This window comes from Bubalus kerabau, chromosome 1, assembly GCF_029407905.1.
Source record: "Bubalus kerabau isolate K-KA32 ecotype Philippines breed swamp buffalo chromosome 1, PCC_UOA_SB_1v2, whole genome shotgun sequence".
Classification (NCBI taxonomy): Eukaryota; Metazoa; Chordata; class Mammalia; order Artiodactyla; family Bovidae; genus Bubalus; species Bubalus kerabau.
Genome location: NC_073624.1, coordinates 242,824,358 through 242,842,717, shown reverse-complemented (window position 1 = coordinate 242,842,717; position 18,360 = coordinate 242,824,358). Strand labels below are relative to the sequence as shown.

The following is an 18,360-nucleotide window of genomic DNA, read 5'->3' as shown; positions in this document are numbered from 1 at the left end:
TCTTATTTTATCTGCTTTGTGACAAATGTTATTCACAGTGACAATTAAAATATTGAACAATGAAGGACAAAGATTGACAAATTCATCCTGAATCCATTGTATCCTTTTATAAAATTTTCTCTAATGTACAGAAAAGTCATATTCTTTAGCAACCTCCACTTTCCAATTGTGAAAAGTAACATTATTGCTTTTCTGCCCATACAGGCTTACTCAAAGTTATATGTTAGAGATTTCAATTTTGATTTCATGTTCAGAAAAGCATCTATACAAGTCTCATTGCTATTTTTAAAAATTCAGAAAACAAGAACTTACTGAAAACAGGTTATTATGGCTGCAAGCTATTCCACACTGTTGCTCACTTCCATTGTATCTTTGGATAGATAAACTATCCAATATACAAGGTTGAATCCTGCAAATGCAACTGGGAAGAGAATCCGAGAATATTGGTCTATTTTACTGGTACCTCCAAAGGTTAGAGAGACGGGTGGGGGGGTTACAGGTGTTGACTGTAAGATGGGAGCTCTTGTGAGGACTTTGCTGGCCTCAGCGGATGGAACTATTGGCAATGTCAGAGATGTGATTCTTTTCTTCAGATGGTACTTGGAATCAGGATGCTGTAGAGGAAAAATATACATATATATTCTGCTTAGGTAAAGGAACAGACATTATTCATTCATTTTATCGTCATTGACAGATGTTTGCTGACACTTTATTATATAAGTTGAGCTTCCCTGTGGCTCAGATGGTAAAGAGTCTGCCTGCAATGTGGGAGACTGGGGTTCAATCCCTGGGTCAGGAAGATACCCTGGAGAAGGAAATGGCAACCCACTCCAGTACTCTTGCCTGAAAAATCCCATGGATGGAGGAGCCTGAAAGGCTACAGTCCATGGTGTCACAAAGAGTCAGACACAACTGAGCAACTTCACTTTCTTTCTCTTTCTTTCTATCATATAAGTTAAAGTACCAGCAAATTATTTTTTCTTTTTTTTTGAAGTAGACCATTTTTAAAGTCTTTATTGAATTTGTTATACTATCGCTTCTGTTTTATGTTTAGATTTTTTGGCCATGAGGCATGTGGGATCTTAGCTTCCTGATTAGGGTTGAACCTGCACCCCCTGTGCCTGCAATGAATTGGCAGGCAAAGTCCCAACCACTGGATCACCAGGGCAGTGTCATCAAATTCTTAATAATATTTGATAGTGCTACTTTTCCAAGAAAGTGGTAAAACAAATTCTAAAAACATTGATTTACTAACAGCCACTGATAGCTCAGTTGGTAAAGAACCTGCCTGTAATTCAGCAGACCTTGGTTGGATTCCTGGGTCAGGAAGATCCCATGAAGAAGGGATAGGCTACCCACTCCAGTATTCTTGCCTGGAGAATTCCATGGACTATATAGTCCATGGGGTCTCAAAGAATTACACATGACTGAGCGAATTTCATTTAATATCCTATAATTTAATACATCAGCAATTGATGCCAAGCATGATCCATGTCCCAGGAACTGTGTTGAGTATTGTACTATTAGGAAGAGATAAGCCAGGTTATAAGGGTTTATGTACCCACCATCCCAGTTATGCATCAACCTGTATGGCAATGTGTATAGGCAATGAGAGGGAATATCACGATGACAGGGAATTTCATTTTGGAGTATGTGGGTAATTAGTTAATACCATAAAATAACAGCTCAGTTAAATGATAGCATTCTTCTAGACAGGTTCCCAGCCTACAGCCTAATCTTTATACATTCATGTATCTGAACCAACTGAGGTATGAACAATAGCAAACAAATTTTAAAATGCTCATGTACCTCAAAAGCCAGGCACAACGTAGAAATACCCATACTATTCTTCCCTTGAAATGTGACTGCCTCTTGGTCCAGAGTTCTGTATTGTGAGCTTTCTGCTTCCTGTTCAGAACTTCTCTACTGTCTCCTTCCATCTTAAGTTACCAAAAATGATACATTTACTAACCTCAGAATTATTATATGTTCTTTTCTATCATTAGCTTTTCTGTTCCACTAAAATCAGAGGACAACCAATTCTAGTCTTGAAAGGGATATTCAGTGCATTAAGTAACAGATGAGAGGCTGAGATCTAGATGTGGGAACTGCTTCACCCACGCTTTCACAGCCAGTAATAAACCAGCCTGGTTAATCTCAGTGCTTGCTATATCCCAGCATCTTCTCTTCCTTACTCTATAGTATCAAGCCTGCTTCAGAGACTCTAATTCTGTTTGCTTTAGACACCTTTCAACATGGTGGAGACTAGGGGGGCTTCTTCTGATTCTTACTTTTTCTTGTCTACAGCCTGTAATAATCACTCTCCTTGTGGCTGGGTTGTCCTTGCTGAGTCCCTGCCTTCACACGCATGCTGTACATTATCCCTGCTCTTGTAAAACTGCCTTGTTTCCTCTCTGGCAGCAAAATCACCACTTTGCTACCTGGCAGGGTGTGTTATGCACATGGACAGACTCCCATGGCTTTAGAGAGCAGCCCCATGGCAACAGCATGAGGCGGCCGCCTCCCCGGTGCTGGTGGAACCGCAGGACCGGAATGGCCCACTGATGCGGTGACACTTGGATTCCGGGAAAACAACAACCCCAAGAACCTCTTCTCCCTTTACTCCTGAATTTTGCTTTTGATTCGTCGGGGATGTTCCTGAACATCTAAATAGTAATAGTCATCATAGAGAATTCAAGCCCACTGTGCTTTGGGGGGCCATAGTAAATGCTGTTTCTTTACCAAAAGCAAGAATAAATCACTGTAAAGTCTGATTTGACTTGACCATGGTGAATTTCAAGCAAAGAATATCTTTACCTGTTATCTGTTGACCAGATATTGGGCTAGGCCCTGTGGAAGAAATAAATAAATCAAAGGTGTTGGAGGTAGAAGAGAGTTTCAAATAGAAGATTGCCCAGTCTACTGATCTTGAATAGGAAATAAGTGACATTTTCTATTAAAAATATGTGACAACCTTCTTTGATTCTTTGCTTTATAAACCATTGTCACTCTCTTTTCATAAATTCTATTCATTCCTCAAAGTCAATTTTAAGCTTCACTTTCTTATTGGAGCCTCCTTTCATTTCTCGTGCCCTTATTGATCATTCTTTCTTTTCAGTGCCTACATCTGTAATATACAATTTTCAATCTAGATATTGATATATGGGTATAATATCTGGCATTGTACACAGCTGTCTTGTGTGTTAGTCTGTTTCACAAATAAATTGTTTTTTTTGTTTGTTTGTTTGTTTTTTTAGTGAGCTTCTTCAGAAGGCCCATGTTGGACCCTGTTCATCATCAAAACAAATAAATTGTTAAACAACTGAAAAAACTGTGACAACTGAGGACAGTTGTGCCTAGGGTCACCAATAGTGTGTGGATACGACCAGCGTAGTGGTATCCCAGTCTCAATATGTGCTGCCTGTCTTAGAAGATAAATATAACATTGCCGGCCAAAGCTTTCTATCATGTTTCCCAAATTCTAATTTGAATTTTCAACTATTATATATGTTATCAAAATGTTCTTCACCTGAAAGAGAAAAATGTGTCACTGTTTAATCCTTTAAAAAGAGTTCTCCTCCTTCCAGATACACAGAACATGAAAATATTTTACTCTAATAAATTTTCTAAGTATCTTAATGGAGAGTAAAGAGGGCAAGGCTTTAGAGCAGATCTTTCTAAACCTGTCTTGATTTTTAATAGCATGCATTGTCTGTCTGTCACTGTTTCTTTCTTTTTAAGGGAGAAAGAGGGCAGATGTGAACAAGTTCATTGAGATGGAAAAGTGTAAATTATAATCCAGCATAAAAATATAATGTATTGTTTTATCTCCCTCTCTCTTTTGGAGACGTGGAGAGAAGTTATTTGTCAATCTCTTGGCATGTCACAGTGTCACAAATGACTTAATGAGAATTGCCAAATAGCCCTTGTTCAGAGTTAAGCAAGATTGTTCAAGACCTAATGCATGAAAAATTTATGCATAATAGCATTAGCTTGGAATTAAACATCTCCTATAATAGGATCCTTCTTTTCTTCATATGCTTCCCTAGGCAGTCTCTACAGAGGGTTGCTTAGGAGTTAGAGGGCAACAGAGTCAGAAAGCCCTAGTCTGCAGTTCCACATTTACTACTTATCTGCTGTATGACTTACACATGGCAAAGGAGTCATAAATTCTCCCTAAGCTTAAAGTTTCCATCTTTAAAGCTAGAGACAATAATTATTTCATCTGTAAGGGTTTTTTTCCCTTTCTTTAAGAACTTGAGAAAGAAAATGTCTCTTCGTTATATGCTTCCTGCCTACTAAGCTGTTACAGTTCTTCTTGCTATCATATTTTCCCTGTAAACATTACTTCTGTTGTGCTTTATCCCCCTTCCTGACTTGAAATCTCCTTAATGTAGAAATCTCTCTTAATGGTAGAGGACATATTATTTTCATGTGTAAGTACTCCAAACTGCCTAGCCAGTGCATAGAACACAGTGAATGCTTCATAAGCATATGCTAAATCAATAAATGAATGAAAATCGAAACATTTTCTGAGACTTACAAGAGTTTTCAGGCAAAGAGAAGGGAACAAAATATTTCTTGATTATTTTATATTTTAGCGTATTGTTTATATTACATTATATTATAAGTACCATGCTTCCCAGGTGGCACTAGTGGTAAAGAACTTGCCTGCCAATGTAGGAGACATAAGAGACATGGGTTTGATCCCTGCATCAGGAAGATCCCCTGGAGGAGGGCATAGCAACTCACTCCAATATTCTTGCCTAGAGAATCCCCATAGACAGAGGATCCTGGTGGGCTACAGTCCAAAGGGTCACAAAGAGTTGGACACAACTGAAGCAACTTAGCACACAGGCATGCACATAGGTACCATATCTAAACACTTACCATTTACAAGCACTACCTGGCGCTCTGCCTGCATTATTCTGCTTATTCCTAGAAAGAATCTCTAATGTAATAATATTTTGTTTTAGAGATGAGCTAATGAAGGTATAAGCAGGAAGCTCACACAAGTGATAAGTGGTAGCACCTGAATTCAGTCCCTCTTAGATGCCTAAGAGCAGGGGTCCCCAAGCTCTGGGCCACACAGAGCTTGGGGACCCCTGTCAGATGAGAGGCAGCAGTAGATTAGAAATAAAGTGCACATTGAATGTAATGTGCTTGAATCTTCCCCAAACCACCCCCAACCCCAGTTCATGGAAAAATTATCTTCCATGAAATCGATTCCTTGTGCCAAAAATGTTGGAGACCACTGCTAAGAGCACAATCTTAATAAATACTGTTTTTCCTTCCCATCAGCTTTAAGGTTTAGGGCAAAGTTGTTTCTCAGCCACGAAGTTACTGACATATTGATACTTCTTAGTTGTGGGGACTGTCCTGTACATCATGGGGTGTTGAGTATCATCCTTCTCCTCTATCCATAAGATACCTGTAGCACCCACATCCTCAGAGTTTTGACAATCAAAAATGCCCTTGTATCATGACATACGTCCTCTGAGGACACCCACCATTGAGCATCACTGGTTTAGAATTACACTGTCTCATTGTACAGCGATGGCTGGGGGATTTCTGTGCTAAGTCACTTCAGTCATGTCCAACTCTTTGTGACCCTATGAACTGTAGCCTGCCAGGCTTCTCTGTCCATGAGGATCTCCAGGCAAGAACACTGGGGTGAGTTGTCGTGCCCTCCTCCAGGGGATCTTCTTGATTCAGGGATTGAACCCATATCTCTTATGTCTCCTGCATTGGCTGGCAGGTTTTTTACCACTAGTGCCACCTGCGAAGTTTCTAGCAGGCAACAAGTACAAGGTTCTCAAGGAAATGCCAGAGAGCTGAATAACCCACAAGCTGGATAATCAGTTCCTGGATAATTAGAGATCGGCAGTATAGAGACTGGACATCTAAAATTTAGAAGAATCACATTGAGTTTCTGAAATGAAAAGAAAGCCAATTTTGCAAGCCATTCAAGCTACAGGTTTGCATCAGATTCTGCCTGCCCTATTGTAAGCTCAGCAGCTTCAGTTGATGGTAAAATAGGCTTTTGTCAGAGTCCAGATGAGGGCTCAGCTTGGGGCTGTCACTGTTTTGAGTGGAACACCTGTGGTTTTGAATTTTTCCAGGGCTCCCCTGCTGCTCAGTGCCATCCTGCTTTGGGTATTTTTAGAGCATTGCTTTGTTTTAGGTAACGCCATATTGCAAAGGTACTTGGAGTCAAACTGGACATTGTGACAGTCAGTTATTTGGTATAGGGATAAGGCATTTGGGAAGTACTAAGAGCAATTTTGATACAATATTCAGTGAACCTAATATATTAAAGAGGAGGGAGCAATGGGTTACCTCCTAGGGGAGATATTCCAACAAGGGCTGCATTACTCTAGGGCAAACAAAGCATCTGCTTTTAACTGGGGCACCAAAAACAAGAGAACATATTTTTTAAAACATTTAGTATTTGACCATTTTTAAAATGATAGTATTAAAAATTATGGAGAAAACGTACTCTGTCAAATGTCCTTACATTTATAACTGGTAGAACTGGGAGAAGAGACAATTCCAGAATATCTACAGAGAAGCAGCTGATTGGTAGAAATCTGGTAGGTCAGTGGTGCTAGAGACATGTCTGAAAACCACACTGAAATGTTTGGAGGTTCCTGAAAGGAATACTAGATGGGGATTTGATGGAAGGTATAGGGAAAGAGCTAATTGCCTACACTTCTCATCTGACCCACCCCACACGCTCTATAAGTCATATGATGGTGCTACCATGGGGAAGGGGCATCATGGTCTTTCTGGTGCTCAGAGTCTCTGATGGTCTTAATTCAATTGCTAATTCTTTGGAATAACGATAGTACTCAAAAAAATCTCAGCAATATTAGGAACAGGGGAGGTAAATCTATGCTTCACATTTCTCTACACAGGTGAAGGGCAACATGGTTATGGCCCAGCAGATGTTTCAACCTTGAAAAGAGTACAGAAAGGACAACGTGTCTTACTTGCCTCTCTGTGCCCAAGTTGTGAATAACTGACTTAGTGTCTCTATATCAGGGCCAGGCTCATCTTTCTGTTCTCAACATAGGCACCACTTCCTCCAGAATCACCCGCTCCAGACTGAGCAAATACTCTCACATGGCCCTTCTTCAGCCTCCTATATGTCTGTAACCACAAGCTTTATCACAGCGCATTGGCAGGGCTCCTTGATTTCCCTCTCTTCCTGCTTGATGGGCAGTTCCAGGACAGAAGAGGCTCTATCGATGTGAAGTTGCTTACTAATGAACTCTCAATGTTCTACAAAGGGTCTGCATATCAAGGCACTTAACAAATGCTTATGGTATGAATAGAACACATAGGTACTCAATAAATTGGTGTCAGGTGACAAGAAAAATAAACCATGTAATCAGTATAAACACAGTTATTCTCTCAACTAATTAAATTTTGGTCAACTTTATAGATAATTTGTGAAAAATATCACACCTTCCATGAAAAAGAGAAATCACATTGGATGTGTTGAGTAGTGGGGCAGAGGATTCATTCTTAAGAACTTGGTGTTGAGGACTTAGATGTTTAAAATAAAAAGAATACTAGGAAAACATTCCAAAAGAGATCAGAGCCTAAACTCAGTCTTATCTACAAAATAAGTACACCCTAGACAAATAATAATTTCTGAAACATAAATACAGGCGTACTTCCTAATGCCTAAATAGCACACCATATAAAAACAATATGGAAAGATACCATATAAGCGGGAAAGAGGCACTGGACAATTTCTTCTCAAAATCTAAAAATATAAAGTCCACTTCCAAATGCCTTAAAAACAGAAAGATTATTAATCTGTAGAACACTTCTGAAGATTCAGATTTAGTCTCTTCAGGTATGAGTACTAGATTTTAAATGTCTGAATTTCTTTATCATTATTATAAATTTCAAGGTCAAATTCAAAGTGATAAAGTTTTCACATTCATTCTAACCAGTTTCCTGTGAAAAACAATGTGCGCTTTAAAACATACAATTTAGAATCACATGAAATATTTAAGCACTTAATCTCATTTCAGCTTTGCCATATTGGTTTGCTATTTCAATGCCCAGCTTACCCAAATAATGTTATTTTGATTACAACTGAATAGGCATTTTTAAATGTCATGGTATTTGAAAAGAAAAAATGACCTTGTAATCAAAATATACCATTGTGCTGTATAAATTCCAAATATGTAATTTATGTTTGTTCCTCTATATTATAAAAGGCAATTGCCAAGTTTTGACATACATAAATAAAATGTGCATGTTCTATGCAATCATCTGTATTTATTTCTTGATGCTTACAAGGTTTATATTGTTAGGTTTGGTTACTTTTGGTTTTTATTTTTATACTTTGACTTAGCCTTTCAGAAACAAAAGTCTCCTTTTCATTGCCTTGAAATATTATAAGTGGAACCTGGTTTAGAAATACAATTTTTCATAGGAAAAAAGAGTCAACTTGTAAGGAAAAAAGTACTTTGAGATGATTTGAATCCAATTTGTTTATACAAGTTCCAAAGGACAGCCTAATTATATGTTACTATATTAGAACTATTAGAAGATAGTCTATATGAAGACCTGAGATCTTAAATTCCATCTTATTAATAAATTATACCTTTAAAATAATAGACTTAGGGAATGATAACTCTGTGCTTTCTCCAAGGATTTGAGATCATATCCTTCTCAGTAATCCATATTTTAAAAATGTTGAAGTAAGGAAGTTGGTCTTTCCTTTTGTCTCGATATCAGATCAATGACAATATTCAAAATCAATTTTCTTGCCCTTTTTCTCATGAATTTCTCCTCTTATTTTTACTGTACTTGTCAAATAAGACACTGTTGAATGGTATTTTGATAAATATTAGTTCTTCTTCCTTTCTAGATATACGTTAGTATATGACCTTTGGGCAATATAATAGTTATGTGTCTATATAAGTACAGACAGGTTGTAACATAATCACATGTTTTTACAAACAAAATAATTCTCAAAATACTTAGAATTTATCTTTTGTGAAAAATATAATTTTCAACTCATTTGAACTGGGTCTTCAGACTAACATATTTTTGTTATAAATTTCTGTTTTTGTGACCTTTGAAAATACATGTGTGGATGTGTGCATGCTCAGTCATGTCCAGTTCTTTGTGACTTCATGGACTGTAGTCTGCCAGGCTCCTCTGTCCATAAGATTTCCCAAGGAAGAATACTTGAGTGGGGTGCCACTTGCTTCTCCAGGGGATTTCCCCAGCCCAGGGATCAAACCCACATCTCGGGCTTCTCCTGCAATGGCAGGTGGTTTCTTTACCACTAGCACCACCCAAACAACATTAAATGAAAGAAAGAATTTTGGAAATCACCTTACCTACATTCAGAAAAGGTCTTTTTTACCCAGTGGTATGTACTCTTTCATAGTTCAGTCTCTGAGCAAGTGCTGGGGAGGTTAGGGCGTCAGCCTCTGTCTAGCTGTGAATATTAGGATTTCTGGAATCAATTCGTAGGTTTTCTAAGTGATTAATGTTTCCCTTCTCTGAGCCTCTGTTTTTTATTTTCAAATGTAATTTGACTGGATTACTCGATGGCAGACTTCTTTTTTAGTGAGGTCTAATTTAAGGAAAAACTTTTTAAATGATGAATTGCCACTTATCATGGACTGGTCTTATCCTTTGGAGAACATGCAAATTCTCAAACAAGTTTCTTAGTTTATCAAAGAGAAAAGTTTCAATAAAAATGATCTTTTAAACTTTACATAACTGTATTAGATTTGCCAAATATCAAAATGAATCCGCCACAGGTTTACATGTGTTCCCCATCCTGAATCTAATACAGTTATGTAAAGTTTAAAAATAAAATAAAATTAAAAAAATTAAAAAAAAAAATGATCTTTTAAAGCCAATAAATAGCTCAGTATTTGGAAAATAAAATATATATAGTGTTATAATTTTTATTGTAAAATTTAAGCACGGATTAACTAGTTTTGTGATTTGTAAATATTTGTGAGAATTGATCAATTATAAACAAATTTCCAATTCAAACTGTCTGCATTACTTGATTTTGCTCAAGAGCTACAGTTTGGAGTTTGTATTGAAGTAAAAATGTATACTTGTCAATCAATTCTACAATCCTTTTTTAAGAAGTACATGCAACTTAATTGTGAGAATTTATTCATATACATAATTGAAATTTGAGGGCACATTTATGACCCTTGAATTATTAATGCTATCATTTATTTTTTATTAAAAAATGCTTTGGGGACCAGCATTTAGTCACCACAAATCTAAACTTAATTTTATAGGTATTTTTCACTGATTAAGTCTTTGCAAAAATTAATATACATAAAATATGCATATTTTATACATATAACATGAATGTGAACATGAGAATGTTTTCATGTGAATCAAAAACTTGGCTTATGACTCAGCATTCACAGAATCTAATATACACATCTTGCCCTTCTGGATTAAAGCAATAAGCAGATTTCTAACAAAAATTGTTCATAGAGTCCCTGTTTGTTTCCTTCAGACTCTGGTACCACATTAAGAATGTTTTTTTATCTTTCTTTTTAACTTTATTCTCCCTGGTCGGTATATGGGAACCCGTTCAAAGGAAGCATCTAAAGGCTGAGAATTTTCTCGTCTCCTCTGAGAACTTGGAATCTGCCAGTACTACTGAGGATGATGAAAGAGGAATACCAAAAGTTTAGAGCAAAGATCAATGAAGGATTGTTGCTTGGCTTTTTCCTGTGAGGTTGGAGAAGTTGACCTGGGAACCAAAGTTACATAACTTTATTACTAATGTTATTTTTGGACTATCTACTTGTTTGCAATAACTATTCAGGCTGCCTTTTCCTATACAGCGTGGGTAACATTAGAAAAGTAAACAATTACCAAAACAATCTCAGCTTCCAGGGGTTCAGTCGCTTTTGCTATTGTCACTGGGGGTGAGGCTGCAATCTGCGCCTTCCTTTTGGCCTTGTGTGTCTGAAGATTGGTAAAGTAGTTGACAGCAGCAAACTCAATAAGAGCAGAGAAGACGAAAGCAAAGCAAACAGCTATGAACCAATCCATGGCGGTTGCATAAGACACTTTTGGCAAGGAGTGCCGGGCACTGATGCTTAAAGTGGTCATGGTTAAAACAGTGGTGATTCCTAAAACGAAACAGAATGAGAAATGCAGTATTAGCATTTGCAATCGAATAACAGGCTCAAATGGGAACTTGTTGGAGAAGATTTCAGTTACAAATGTAATTTTTGTTATTTTATTATTTTTAATTGTTCACAGTTATTACCATAGGCATTCATATTTTTGTATCCTTCAATACCTCACATACATTGTAGTTGCTCAAAAAGTTATTTTTTGAAGTGAGTTAGTTTAACAATAATAATATAATCGTAAATTATTAGTACATGAGTAATACAATCTTGAACTTGTGAGCATATTTAATGCTGATATAAAATTTCATCGTATTAATAAGTATTTATATAGATGATAAATATAAAATTAGATTTCACAATATTTTAATTTCTAGATTGGTTTTTTAAAATAAAATATTTAATCATGAGCAAATAATTTCATCACTCATCTTGCAGCAGTTTTCTGTCTTGGAGGATTTATATAATCCAAAGATGGTTAGCATCATTATATATGTATTCTTTTATAACTTGCAGAAAGAGCTCTGTTTTAGTATGGTAAATTAAAAAGTCAAAATTCATCTGAGATTTCAATTAAACTCAGGTCTTCCCTATGAACTACTAAACTTATAATCATGAAAGCTGAGAAAAAAATTGGGTTTTGTTACAGAAGATATTTTCTGTTACAGCTCTTTTTCTTATTTCATTTTGTTCCGTCACACTGTTAGTGATTCTATATAACATAAATGTAACTAAATATTTAGTCTGAACAACAGGAAATTGGTGATATTTAACTGCAATTCATGGGGTCACAAAGAGTCAGACATGGCTTGAGTGACTGAACTGAACTGAAGACCTAAAAAATGGCAAAATTTTTTATGATCCTACCTAAATAAAAGGGAGATATATTTTGTGTATTCATGGGTTCAATATCTTAACTTTTGATTTCATTGAATTACATGTCATTTTAAATTTCCTACTTTTTCTAGTTATGAAAAAGCAAATTGAGATAAGAAATTCTCCAAAATAGGGCACGTGAAAGTCATAGGAAACCGGCCAGAATTCTTGCTGAGACAAATCTTTTGTTGATTCACCACACAAATTGTGATAAGATGAAGGTTACTTCATATGAAACATGTGTCTGAATGAGATAGGAGTTTATTTCCTTTGTGGATTGAAAAAGTTCACTGGTGTGAATATTCCCCTTAAAATACACAAGCAATGTGAGCTGGAGGATGATGGAAAGTAGAGCCCAAAGAGTGAAACATACCAAAGACAGTTCTGGCTGGAACAGACTCCTTATTAATCCAGAAAGACACCTGGGAAAGAATGACTGTCATAATGCAAGGAGTATAGATTTGTATCATGAAGTAGCCCATCTTCCTTTGCAAGTGGAAATAAACTGTCATTATTACGTATTCACCTGTTGGAAGACAGGTATGTCAGTATTATTGCTGTTGACAATAAGCAAAAAGAGTGCAGTTAGAAATAAACCTTACAGCTCCTTAAATTAATATGTGTAGGAAGAAAATAGCAAAGACATTTTTCAATGTACGACAAAGTTAGTAGATCAGCAGATGATAAATGCATCAGCTCATTGTTTTCTGTGGAGTTCTTTGTGTCACATACATACAAAACTACTCACTCCAAGGCTATACAAATCTTTATATATGCACATGGTTGCAAAATCCATCTTAAAGCTACTCATCACTTTAAAACTGCAAGTTTAGCTGAGAATGGCTAATGCAGAGGAAAAACAAACAAGATATTTTGAAAATGTGCACTGGAGTCACCTTGTAGGATTCCATTCACATGTTGGTTAAATTCTTACCTGTGTTAGATTTAATTGTCTCACTAGAGACTGTTTGTCCAATCAGATCATACTGAAGAAGGCTTGAGGATTCTTCTGGGACTTCCACTGAGTAAAGTGGTCCTTTTTTCCATGTATATATGATTTCACTTTTGGGGTAAGCATCTGAATTTTTTAAACAAATTGCAGTAAATCTGGCTAGTTGTGTTTTTTTTTTTTTTCTTTCAAAGCAAATCTTGTCCATTACAAAAAGAAAATACAAGCATAAATTAAAAAAATTTTTTTTCTTTAATCCTGGTGACCAAAACCTCTATGTATAAGATTGACAGACATGATTAAGTAAGTTAATACCAGGAATTATACAGAGAATATCAGAGTAGTATTTCTCTTTTGCTTTCCAGCCTGTCTAAAATCAAATAATTATGTATTTTGAATACATTATTTAACTCTCAGAAGCATTTTGTCACTTACAACTGCCAAATTTGAGCGGACAAGCATGCCCATCCATAGGAAAGTTAACCAGTTTCATAGGACAGTCAGCGTTGATAGTAAGCCTAAGGAACATTGAAATAAACGGTTCTGAGTTAGTATGATGGACAAATCCTTTGAGCAGAGGACAAAGAACTGGGGAAGCCTCACCTCATGGTGTATAGAATGGTTCCATTCTGCATTATTCTGAAGAGTTTATTAGGAGTTGTCATGTTGTGAGCAATTGATTTTTTGCCATTCCTGAAAAAAGTGTCAGGTGTCCAGATTTTACTGACCATCAGGTTATTCAAACTCAAAATCTCAGTTGGCCCCCCAAACTTCAACCTCTCATCTGTCCAAGTCTGGCGGAAAAAAACGTCCATCGTGTATTCCTAAGAGAAAGTAAGATATTCACGCATGCTGGGTAGATGGTTCATTAAGAATAAGTTTATTCACTAGCTTACATACTCAATACTAAAATTTAAGAAATAAAGCAACTTTTTATGACAATAGCCTATCAGGAGAACTATAACCAGTGAATTATTATTTTTCACACTGTAAGATTGTAATGTTATTATAGACGATCATGTTGATATTGTATAAACCTCCCTCTCCACCTTCACCTTCAACATTCTTCCTTTTTTCTATCAGTAATCCATGTCTCTATCTACTGACCTCCTGATTTCCCCTTGTTTAATTTAGAATAAAAATATAAGATTTAATCTAGGTTTTGGGTTGGCCTTCCTACCATCAGTTAGTATAATCATTCCTCTTAGCAACTTCTTTACCTTCAAAAATATATCTGAGCAGCACAGTGCCACTTAGTACAGTTCCAAGGATAGAGAAACTGTACTTGATAAGCATACTTTGTCTGTACATCATAATTGTTTTATATAGTTCTCAGAGAACATAAAAGCAAATATTACCATGATTACTCAAACAGAGCCTCATTTAAGTATGCATAATCAAAATTATGTTTTAATTTGTGGCTTTTATGAAATAACATTAAGAACTTAAGTATTATGCTGAAGGCCTTTGCTAAAGTCAATGATAAATAGCAACTTATAATTATGTCAAAATATTGCCAAGAATTGCTTTGTATCCTTTATATATTTCTTTATGAGACCTATTACTGCAAGTGGTGATTATATTTTAAAAATATAATTTGACATACAGTATATCCATATAATGGTGATCCAGGCTATAACAAGCCTCTCTTGTATAAATACACTTAAAAAAGAGACACATGCATAAAAAAAGTTCTAAGTGTCCCCAGATTGCAATGCTAGAGTAGAATACAGTTGTGATTATTTATTCTTGGTGTGAATCATACTCAAATTAAAAAAATTGATAGTTAAATTGTTGAGGATTCTGAAGAAATGCTGACTCTTCTCTTTCAACTCTTAAGACATTTATCTCCTAGAGTGCTGCTTAGTCTCTGCCCCTCTTCTTTGTTTTTTTTTTTTTTTTACTCTTTTCTCCTTTCCTTTCTCTTCCCTTTTTTACTCCTTTCCCCCTCTTTACATTTCTATTCCTTTCTTTTCTGCTTATATTCTCAGCTCAAAAAGCAGAAAATGAAAATCTCTAATAGCTGTTAATCTAGAATTACATCCCCTAGTTCATTTAATGCACCACTTTAAAGAGTTATGTTTTTCTTCAGTTTTAGTATTTACATTTTATTTTTAGGGGGACACACTACCTGAGAAACATCAAAGAATATCATGATACACTTTGTTCTAAAAAACTGGTTCAGTTTTTCACTGCCACTTACTATAAATACCCCCTTACGAATCCTACAGCCATCTGTACCTGGAACAGAGTTCCCAGAACACCTACTGGTCCATTTGCAAACATAAAAGGCGGAATGCGGTCGTCTTTCCAAAGGACTCCCTTTACTGTTTCATTAACACGTACTGAGAATGGGGCACTGCCCAAACAGCCATGCTTTATGTTTAATAGATCTTCTCAATACACTCTTACATGGCTTTCCATCTTTGTTATTTTTTAACTCCTCCATAAATTTCCTAAAACTTCATAAAGATGGGGGAGAATCTTTTTGTAAGGAAGAATTGGCGCTTGATATGTGAACAGAAGAGAGGATGTCATCTTAAAAGTCTCCTCAGATTCATGTTCAAGCAGAGCCTTTAGTGAAATGTGAAGGAGATTTTGCCAATAATCTGCTCTAATGGCCATTCCTTCCCAGCATGAGTGCATATATTGCTTTTAGATCTGGAGCCAAGTTTGTTAACAATGTCCATTATCATTCATTCTGGGACTCAGTCCGGTCCTCCTTTAAGCAAAATTACTCTCCTCACTCAGCTCACTCACCATCTCCACGTCTGACACGGGCCCAAAACTCGTCACGTAAATGTCTGTTTTGACTTCAGTGACACCACCTGAAATTAGCCCAAAGGGACATTTATCATCAATGATGTTAAGGGGATTGAACAGAACGACTGTTTCACAAAGTCCCTTCTCTCAGCCAGAATCTATAACCCATCCTAAAGTAATTCCAGTAGCAAGGGTCCTTTAGTTTTTCAGCTCTTAAAAACTCAGATTAGTTGCATTATTTTGAATTTATTCCGGCCAAATTGCAAAGTTTAAGGAATGAAGGAAAACTGGGTTAGTATTCTAACAACTACAGTAATAATGTTTAGTGATAGCTTTAATGGAACAAATGCTTAAAAATGTGTTTTATATGAAGAATCTCATTTACATTCACACACCCTATGAGACAAGCACTGTTCATACACCCCACCACTGTTGAGAAAGTAGAAGCTTAGAGAGTTCAAATGACTCACATGTAAGTTCAGGAATTGAGGGAGGGGCAGAGACTGGATGGCCCCCTGCCCCAACCCCAGTGCCCTGCAACTTCCCACTCTGCTATCCTGAGGCCTCTGGGCCTTGGACTGGCACTAAGGGGGAAGAAGGGCACATATGTCACATATAGTCTAGGAAGGACTCTGCATCTTACCTCCAAATCCCGGTCGCAGCCGATTGTCGTAGCCTTCAAGCAAGTTGTCCAGGATCCGACTGATGTTTTTGGAATAGAAGTTTCCTTCATCTTCAAGTTTCCCTAGAGCATTTTCTACCCTGTAAGTAGACAATCAATGATCCTCCCTCCCAGCCTCAGAGAAAATAGGCTGTTCATTCCAGCCTCGTCTACCCCACCATACAGATGAGCCACGCCATCCAGGCTGCTTCTATGATTTGGTATAGAAGTCACCCAGTGGATGTATGCTTGCCCTTTCCTTAGAGCTAAAAGGAAAAGTCAGAAAACAAAGTCTTACCAGAGAACAATGTACAGACAGGGCAGAGGCGACACCATCCTGCGGTGCACTGAGGTGTCCTGCTTGCCCTCCGCCTGCTTTCTCCTCCTCCCAGCCAGTTCCCCTTTTCCAGTTAACTAGAGCGCTCTCCGGGACCACTCATAGCCCTTCTTGTTTGTGTCCAGCCAGTAATCCAGTAGATGAAGATGGAAAGGTTGCCAGCTAAACGTGGAGGGTTCCCCTTGATCTCTTCTCTCTCCGTTCTGTCCTTTCACATGAAACAAGGTGGTTTGGGGTCTTAGGGTATGTCCCAGTGGACATTTATCCTCCTCTGACTGACTCAGTTGGGGAATGAGAGTCTGGAGGGACAGTGCATGGTCAGAGAGCAGTGACAATAATCAAGTAAGGCATTAGGGGAGATTAGAAGGGAGAAATTCACTGCTAGTTTTGGCATGGACTTAGCAGGTCCTGTGAGGAAATCTGGATGGCAGTGGCATCTTGCTGATTGAGATTATGTTCCAATGGGCTCAGCATTTATTATTTCTATGGTTCACAGAAGGATTTCTACATAGCTCTCACTGCTTAAAAAGTCTAACAATATTGAAGTCTTCTTGGATGCTCTTTCTGATTTCACCAGCTTTATTGCATCAGCTACCCCTTTCCTCTCTATTTAAATATTGGTTCTCATTCTTCTTTGAAAAAGCACCTAGAACACATCAGAACAACTCCTGACCATCTTGCTGTTGAATTAGTGTTCTGTTTTTTTTTTTTTGCAAGTACTTTGCTGATCCTTCTTGTGAAATGTATGGCATCTCAAGCAAAGTAATAAAGTCAAATGCTGCCTGTAAGAGACAATGTCTGGAAAGAGCTTACTAAGATTTCCATGTAGAAATGCTATAAGAATAAAGTATCCATAAACATGGTCAATGATGATGTTGCTGGCACTATTAGGCTTGTCACAGGTCTAAGTGGAATGTTTGAAACCAAGGAACAGCATTCTCCCCCTAGTCTGGGAAAGTTGGAGTAATAGAAGTCTCTTTAAGCCTTGTCGTTTTAATCTTTAAATAAAAATAATAAAGTATTGTGAATGTGTGTGTGTGTTTATGTGTGTGTGTGTGTGTGTGTGTGTGTGTATATATATATATATATATATATATATATATATATATTTTTATTCAGGAACATAAGAGCCAGAAACAAATGTCTTATTCACTATCGTCCTGCCAGATCCACCCACTATCTACCTAGTTCACATTCTGTATTTTCAGTACCTAAATTCTACACAAGTGATGGTAACTTGAAGCTATGTAGCACAGTCATAAGCATTATTTCTGAAGATGTGACATAAATAATTTGAGAAACATTTCAAGAAATTAGCTATAAACAAAACAACAATGACAACAGTAGAAACAGGAAAAGTCCAAAATTTCTTATGAATTTTTTTTTTTTAATTACTGAATCTGTTACATGGAATTTTCTAGTTACTCATCAAAAACCTGAATTGCCTCCAGCATTCCTGGCAAGTGGTATTCAGCATCTGATTTCTCACTTTGCTTTACTTGCGTTGGGTTGAAATCTGCACCCTGGTCCTAGTTCTCACCTTTGAAGCAACACAAAATAATATTATTTCAGAGCAAAACTACATAGCAATCACATAAACAAAGATGTCCATCATGTC

General features: G+C 36.9%; 2 protein-coding genes across 3 annotated transcripts in view; one reads left to right on the top strand and one right to left on the bottom strand.

Annotated features, from left to right (window-relative positions):
* Positions 1 to 18,360, top strand: part of GABRB2 (gamma-aminobutyric acid type A receptor subunit beta2) — a 438,630-nt gene that overhangs the window by 11,607 nt on the left and 408,663 nt on the right. The gene's annotated exons all lie outside the window — the stretch shown is intronic.
* On the bottom strand, positions 339 to 16,741 carry GABRA6 (gamma-aminobutyric acid type A receptor subunit alpha6). Its single transcript, XM_055561870.1, has 9 exons — positions 16,704 to 16,741; positions 16,388 to 16,506; positions 15,742 to 15,809; positions 13,585 to 13,805; positions 13,417 to 13,499; positions 12,967 to 13,110; positions 12,406 to 12,558; positions 10,894 to 11,153; positions 339 to 614 (listed from the first exon to the last, which is right to left on the bottom strand). Exons 1-9 carry the CDS (start codon positions 16,739 to 16,741, stop codon positions 339 to 341), a joined length of 1,362 nt encoding a protein of 453 aa, XP_055417845.1.

What these genes read in the sequence shown, in the direction of transcription:
- GABRA6 (XM_055561870.1), bottom strand. Translation starts at nt 16,741, where the DNA reads ATGGTGTCGCCTCTGCCCTGTCTGTACATTGTTCTCTG. An exon ending in TCCGCTCAAATTTGGCAGTT is followed by an intron (nt 13,111 to 13,416) that starts GTAAGTGACAAA and finishes TAAAAAATTCAG; the next exon opens with ATGCTTACCCCAAAAGTGAA. An exon ending in GACAATTAAATCTAACACAG is followed by an intron (nt 12,559 to 12,966) that starts GTAAGAATTTAA and finishes GTCTTCCAACAG; the next exon opens with GTGAATACGTAATAATGACA.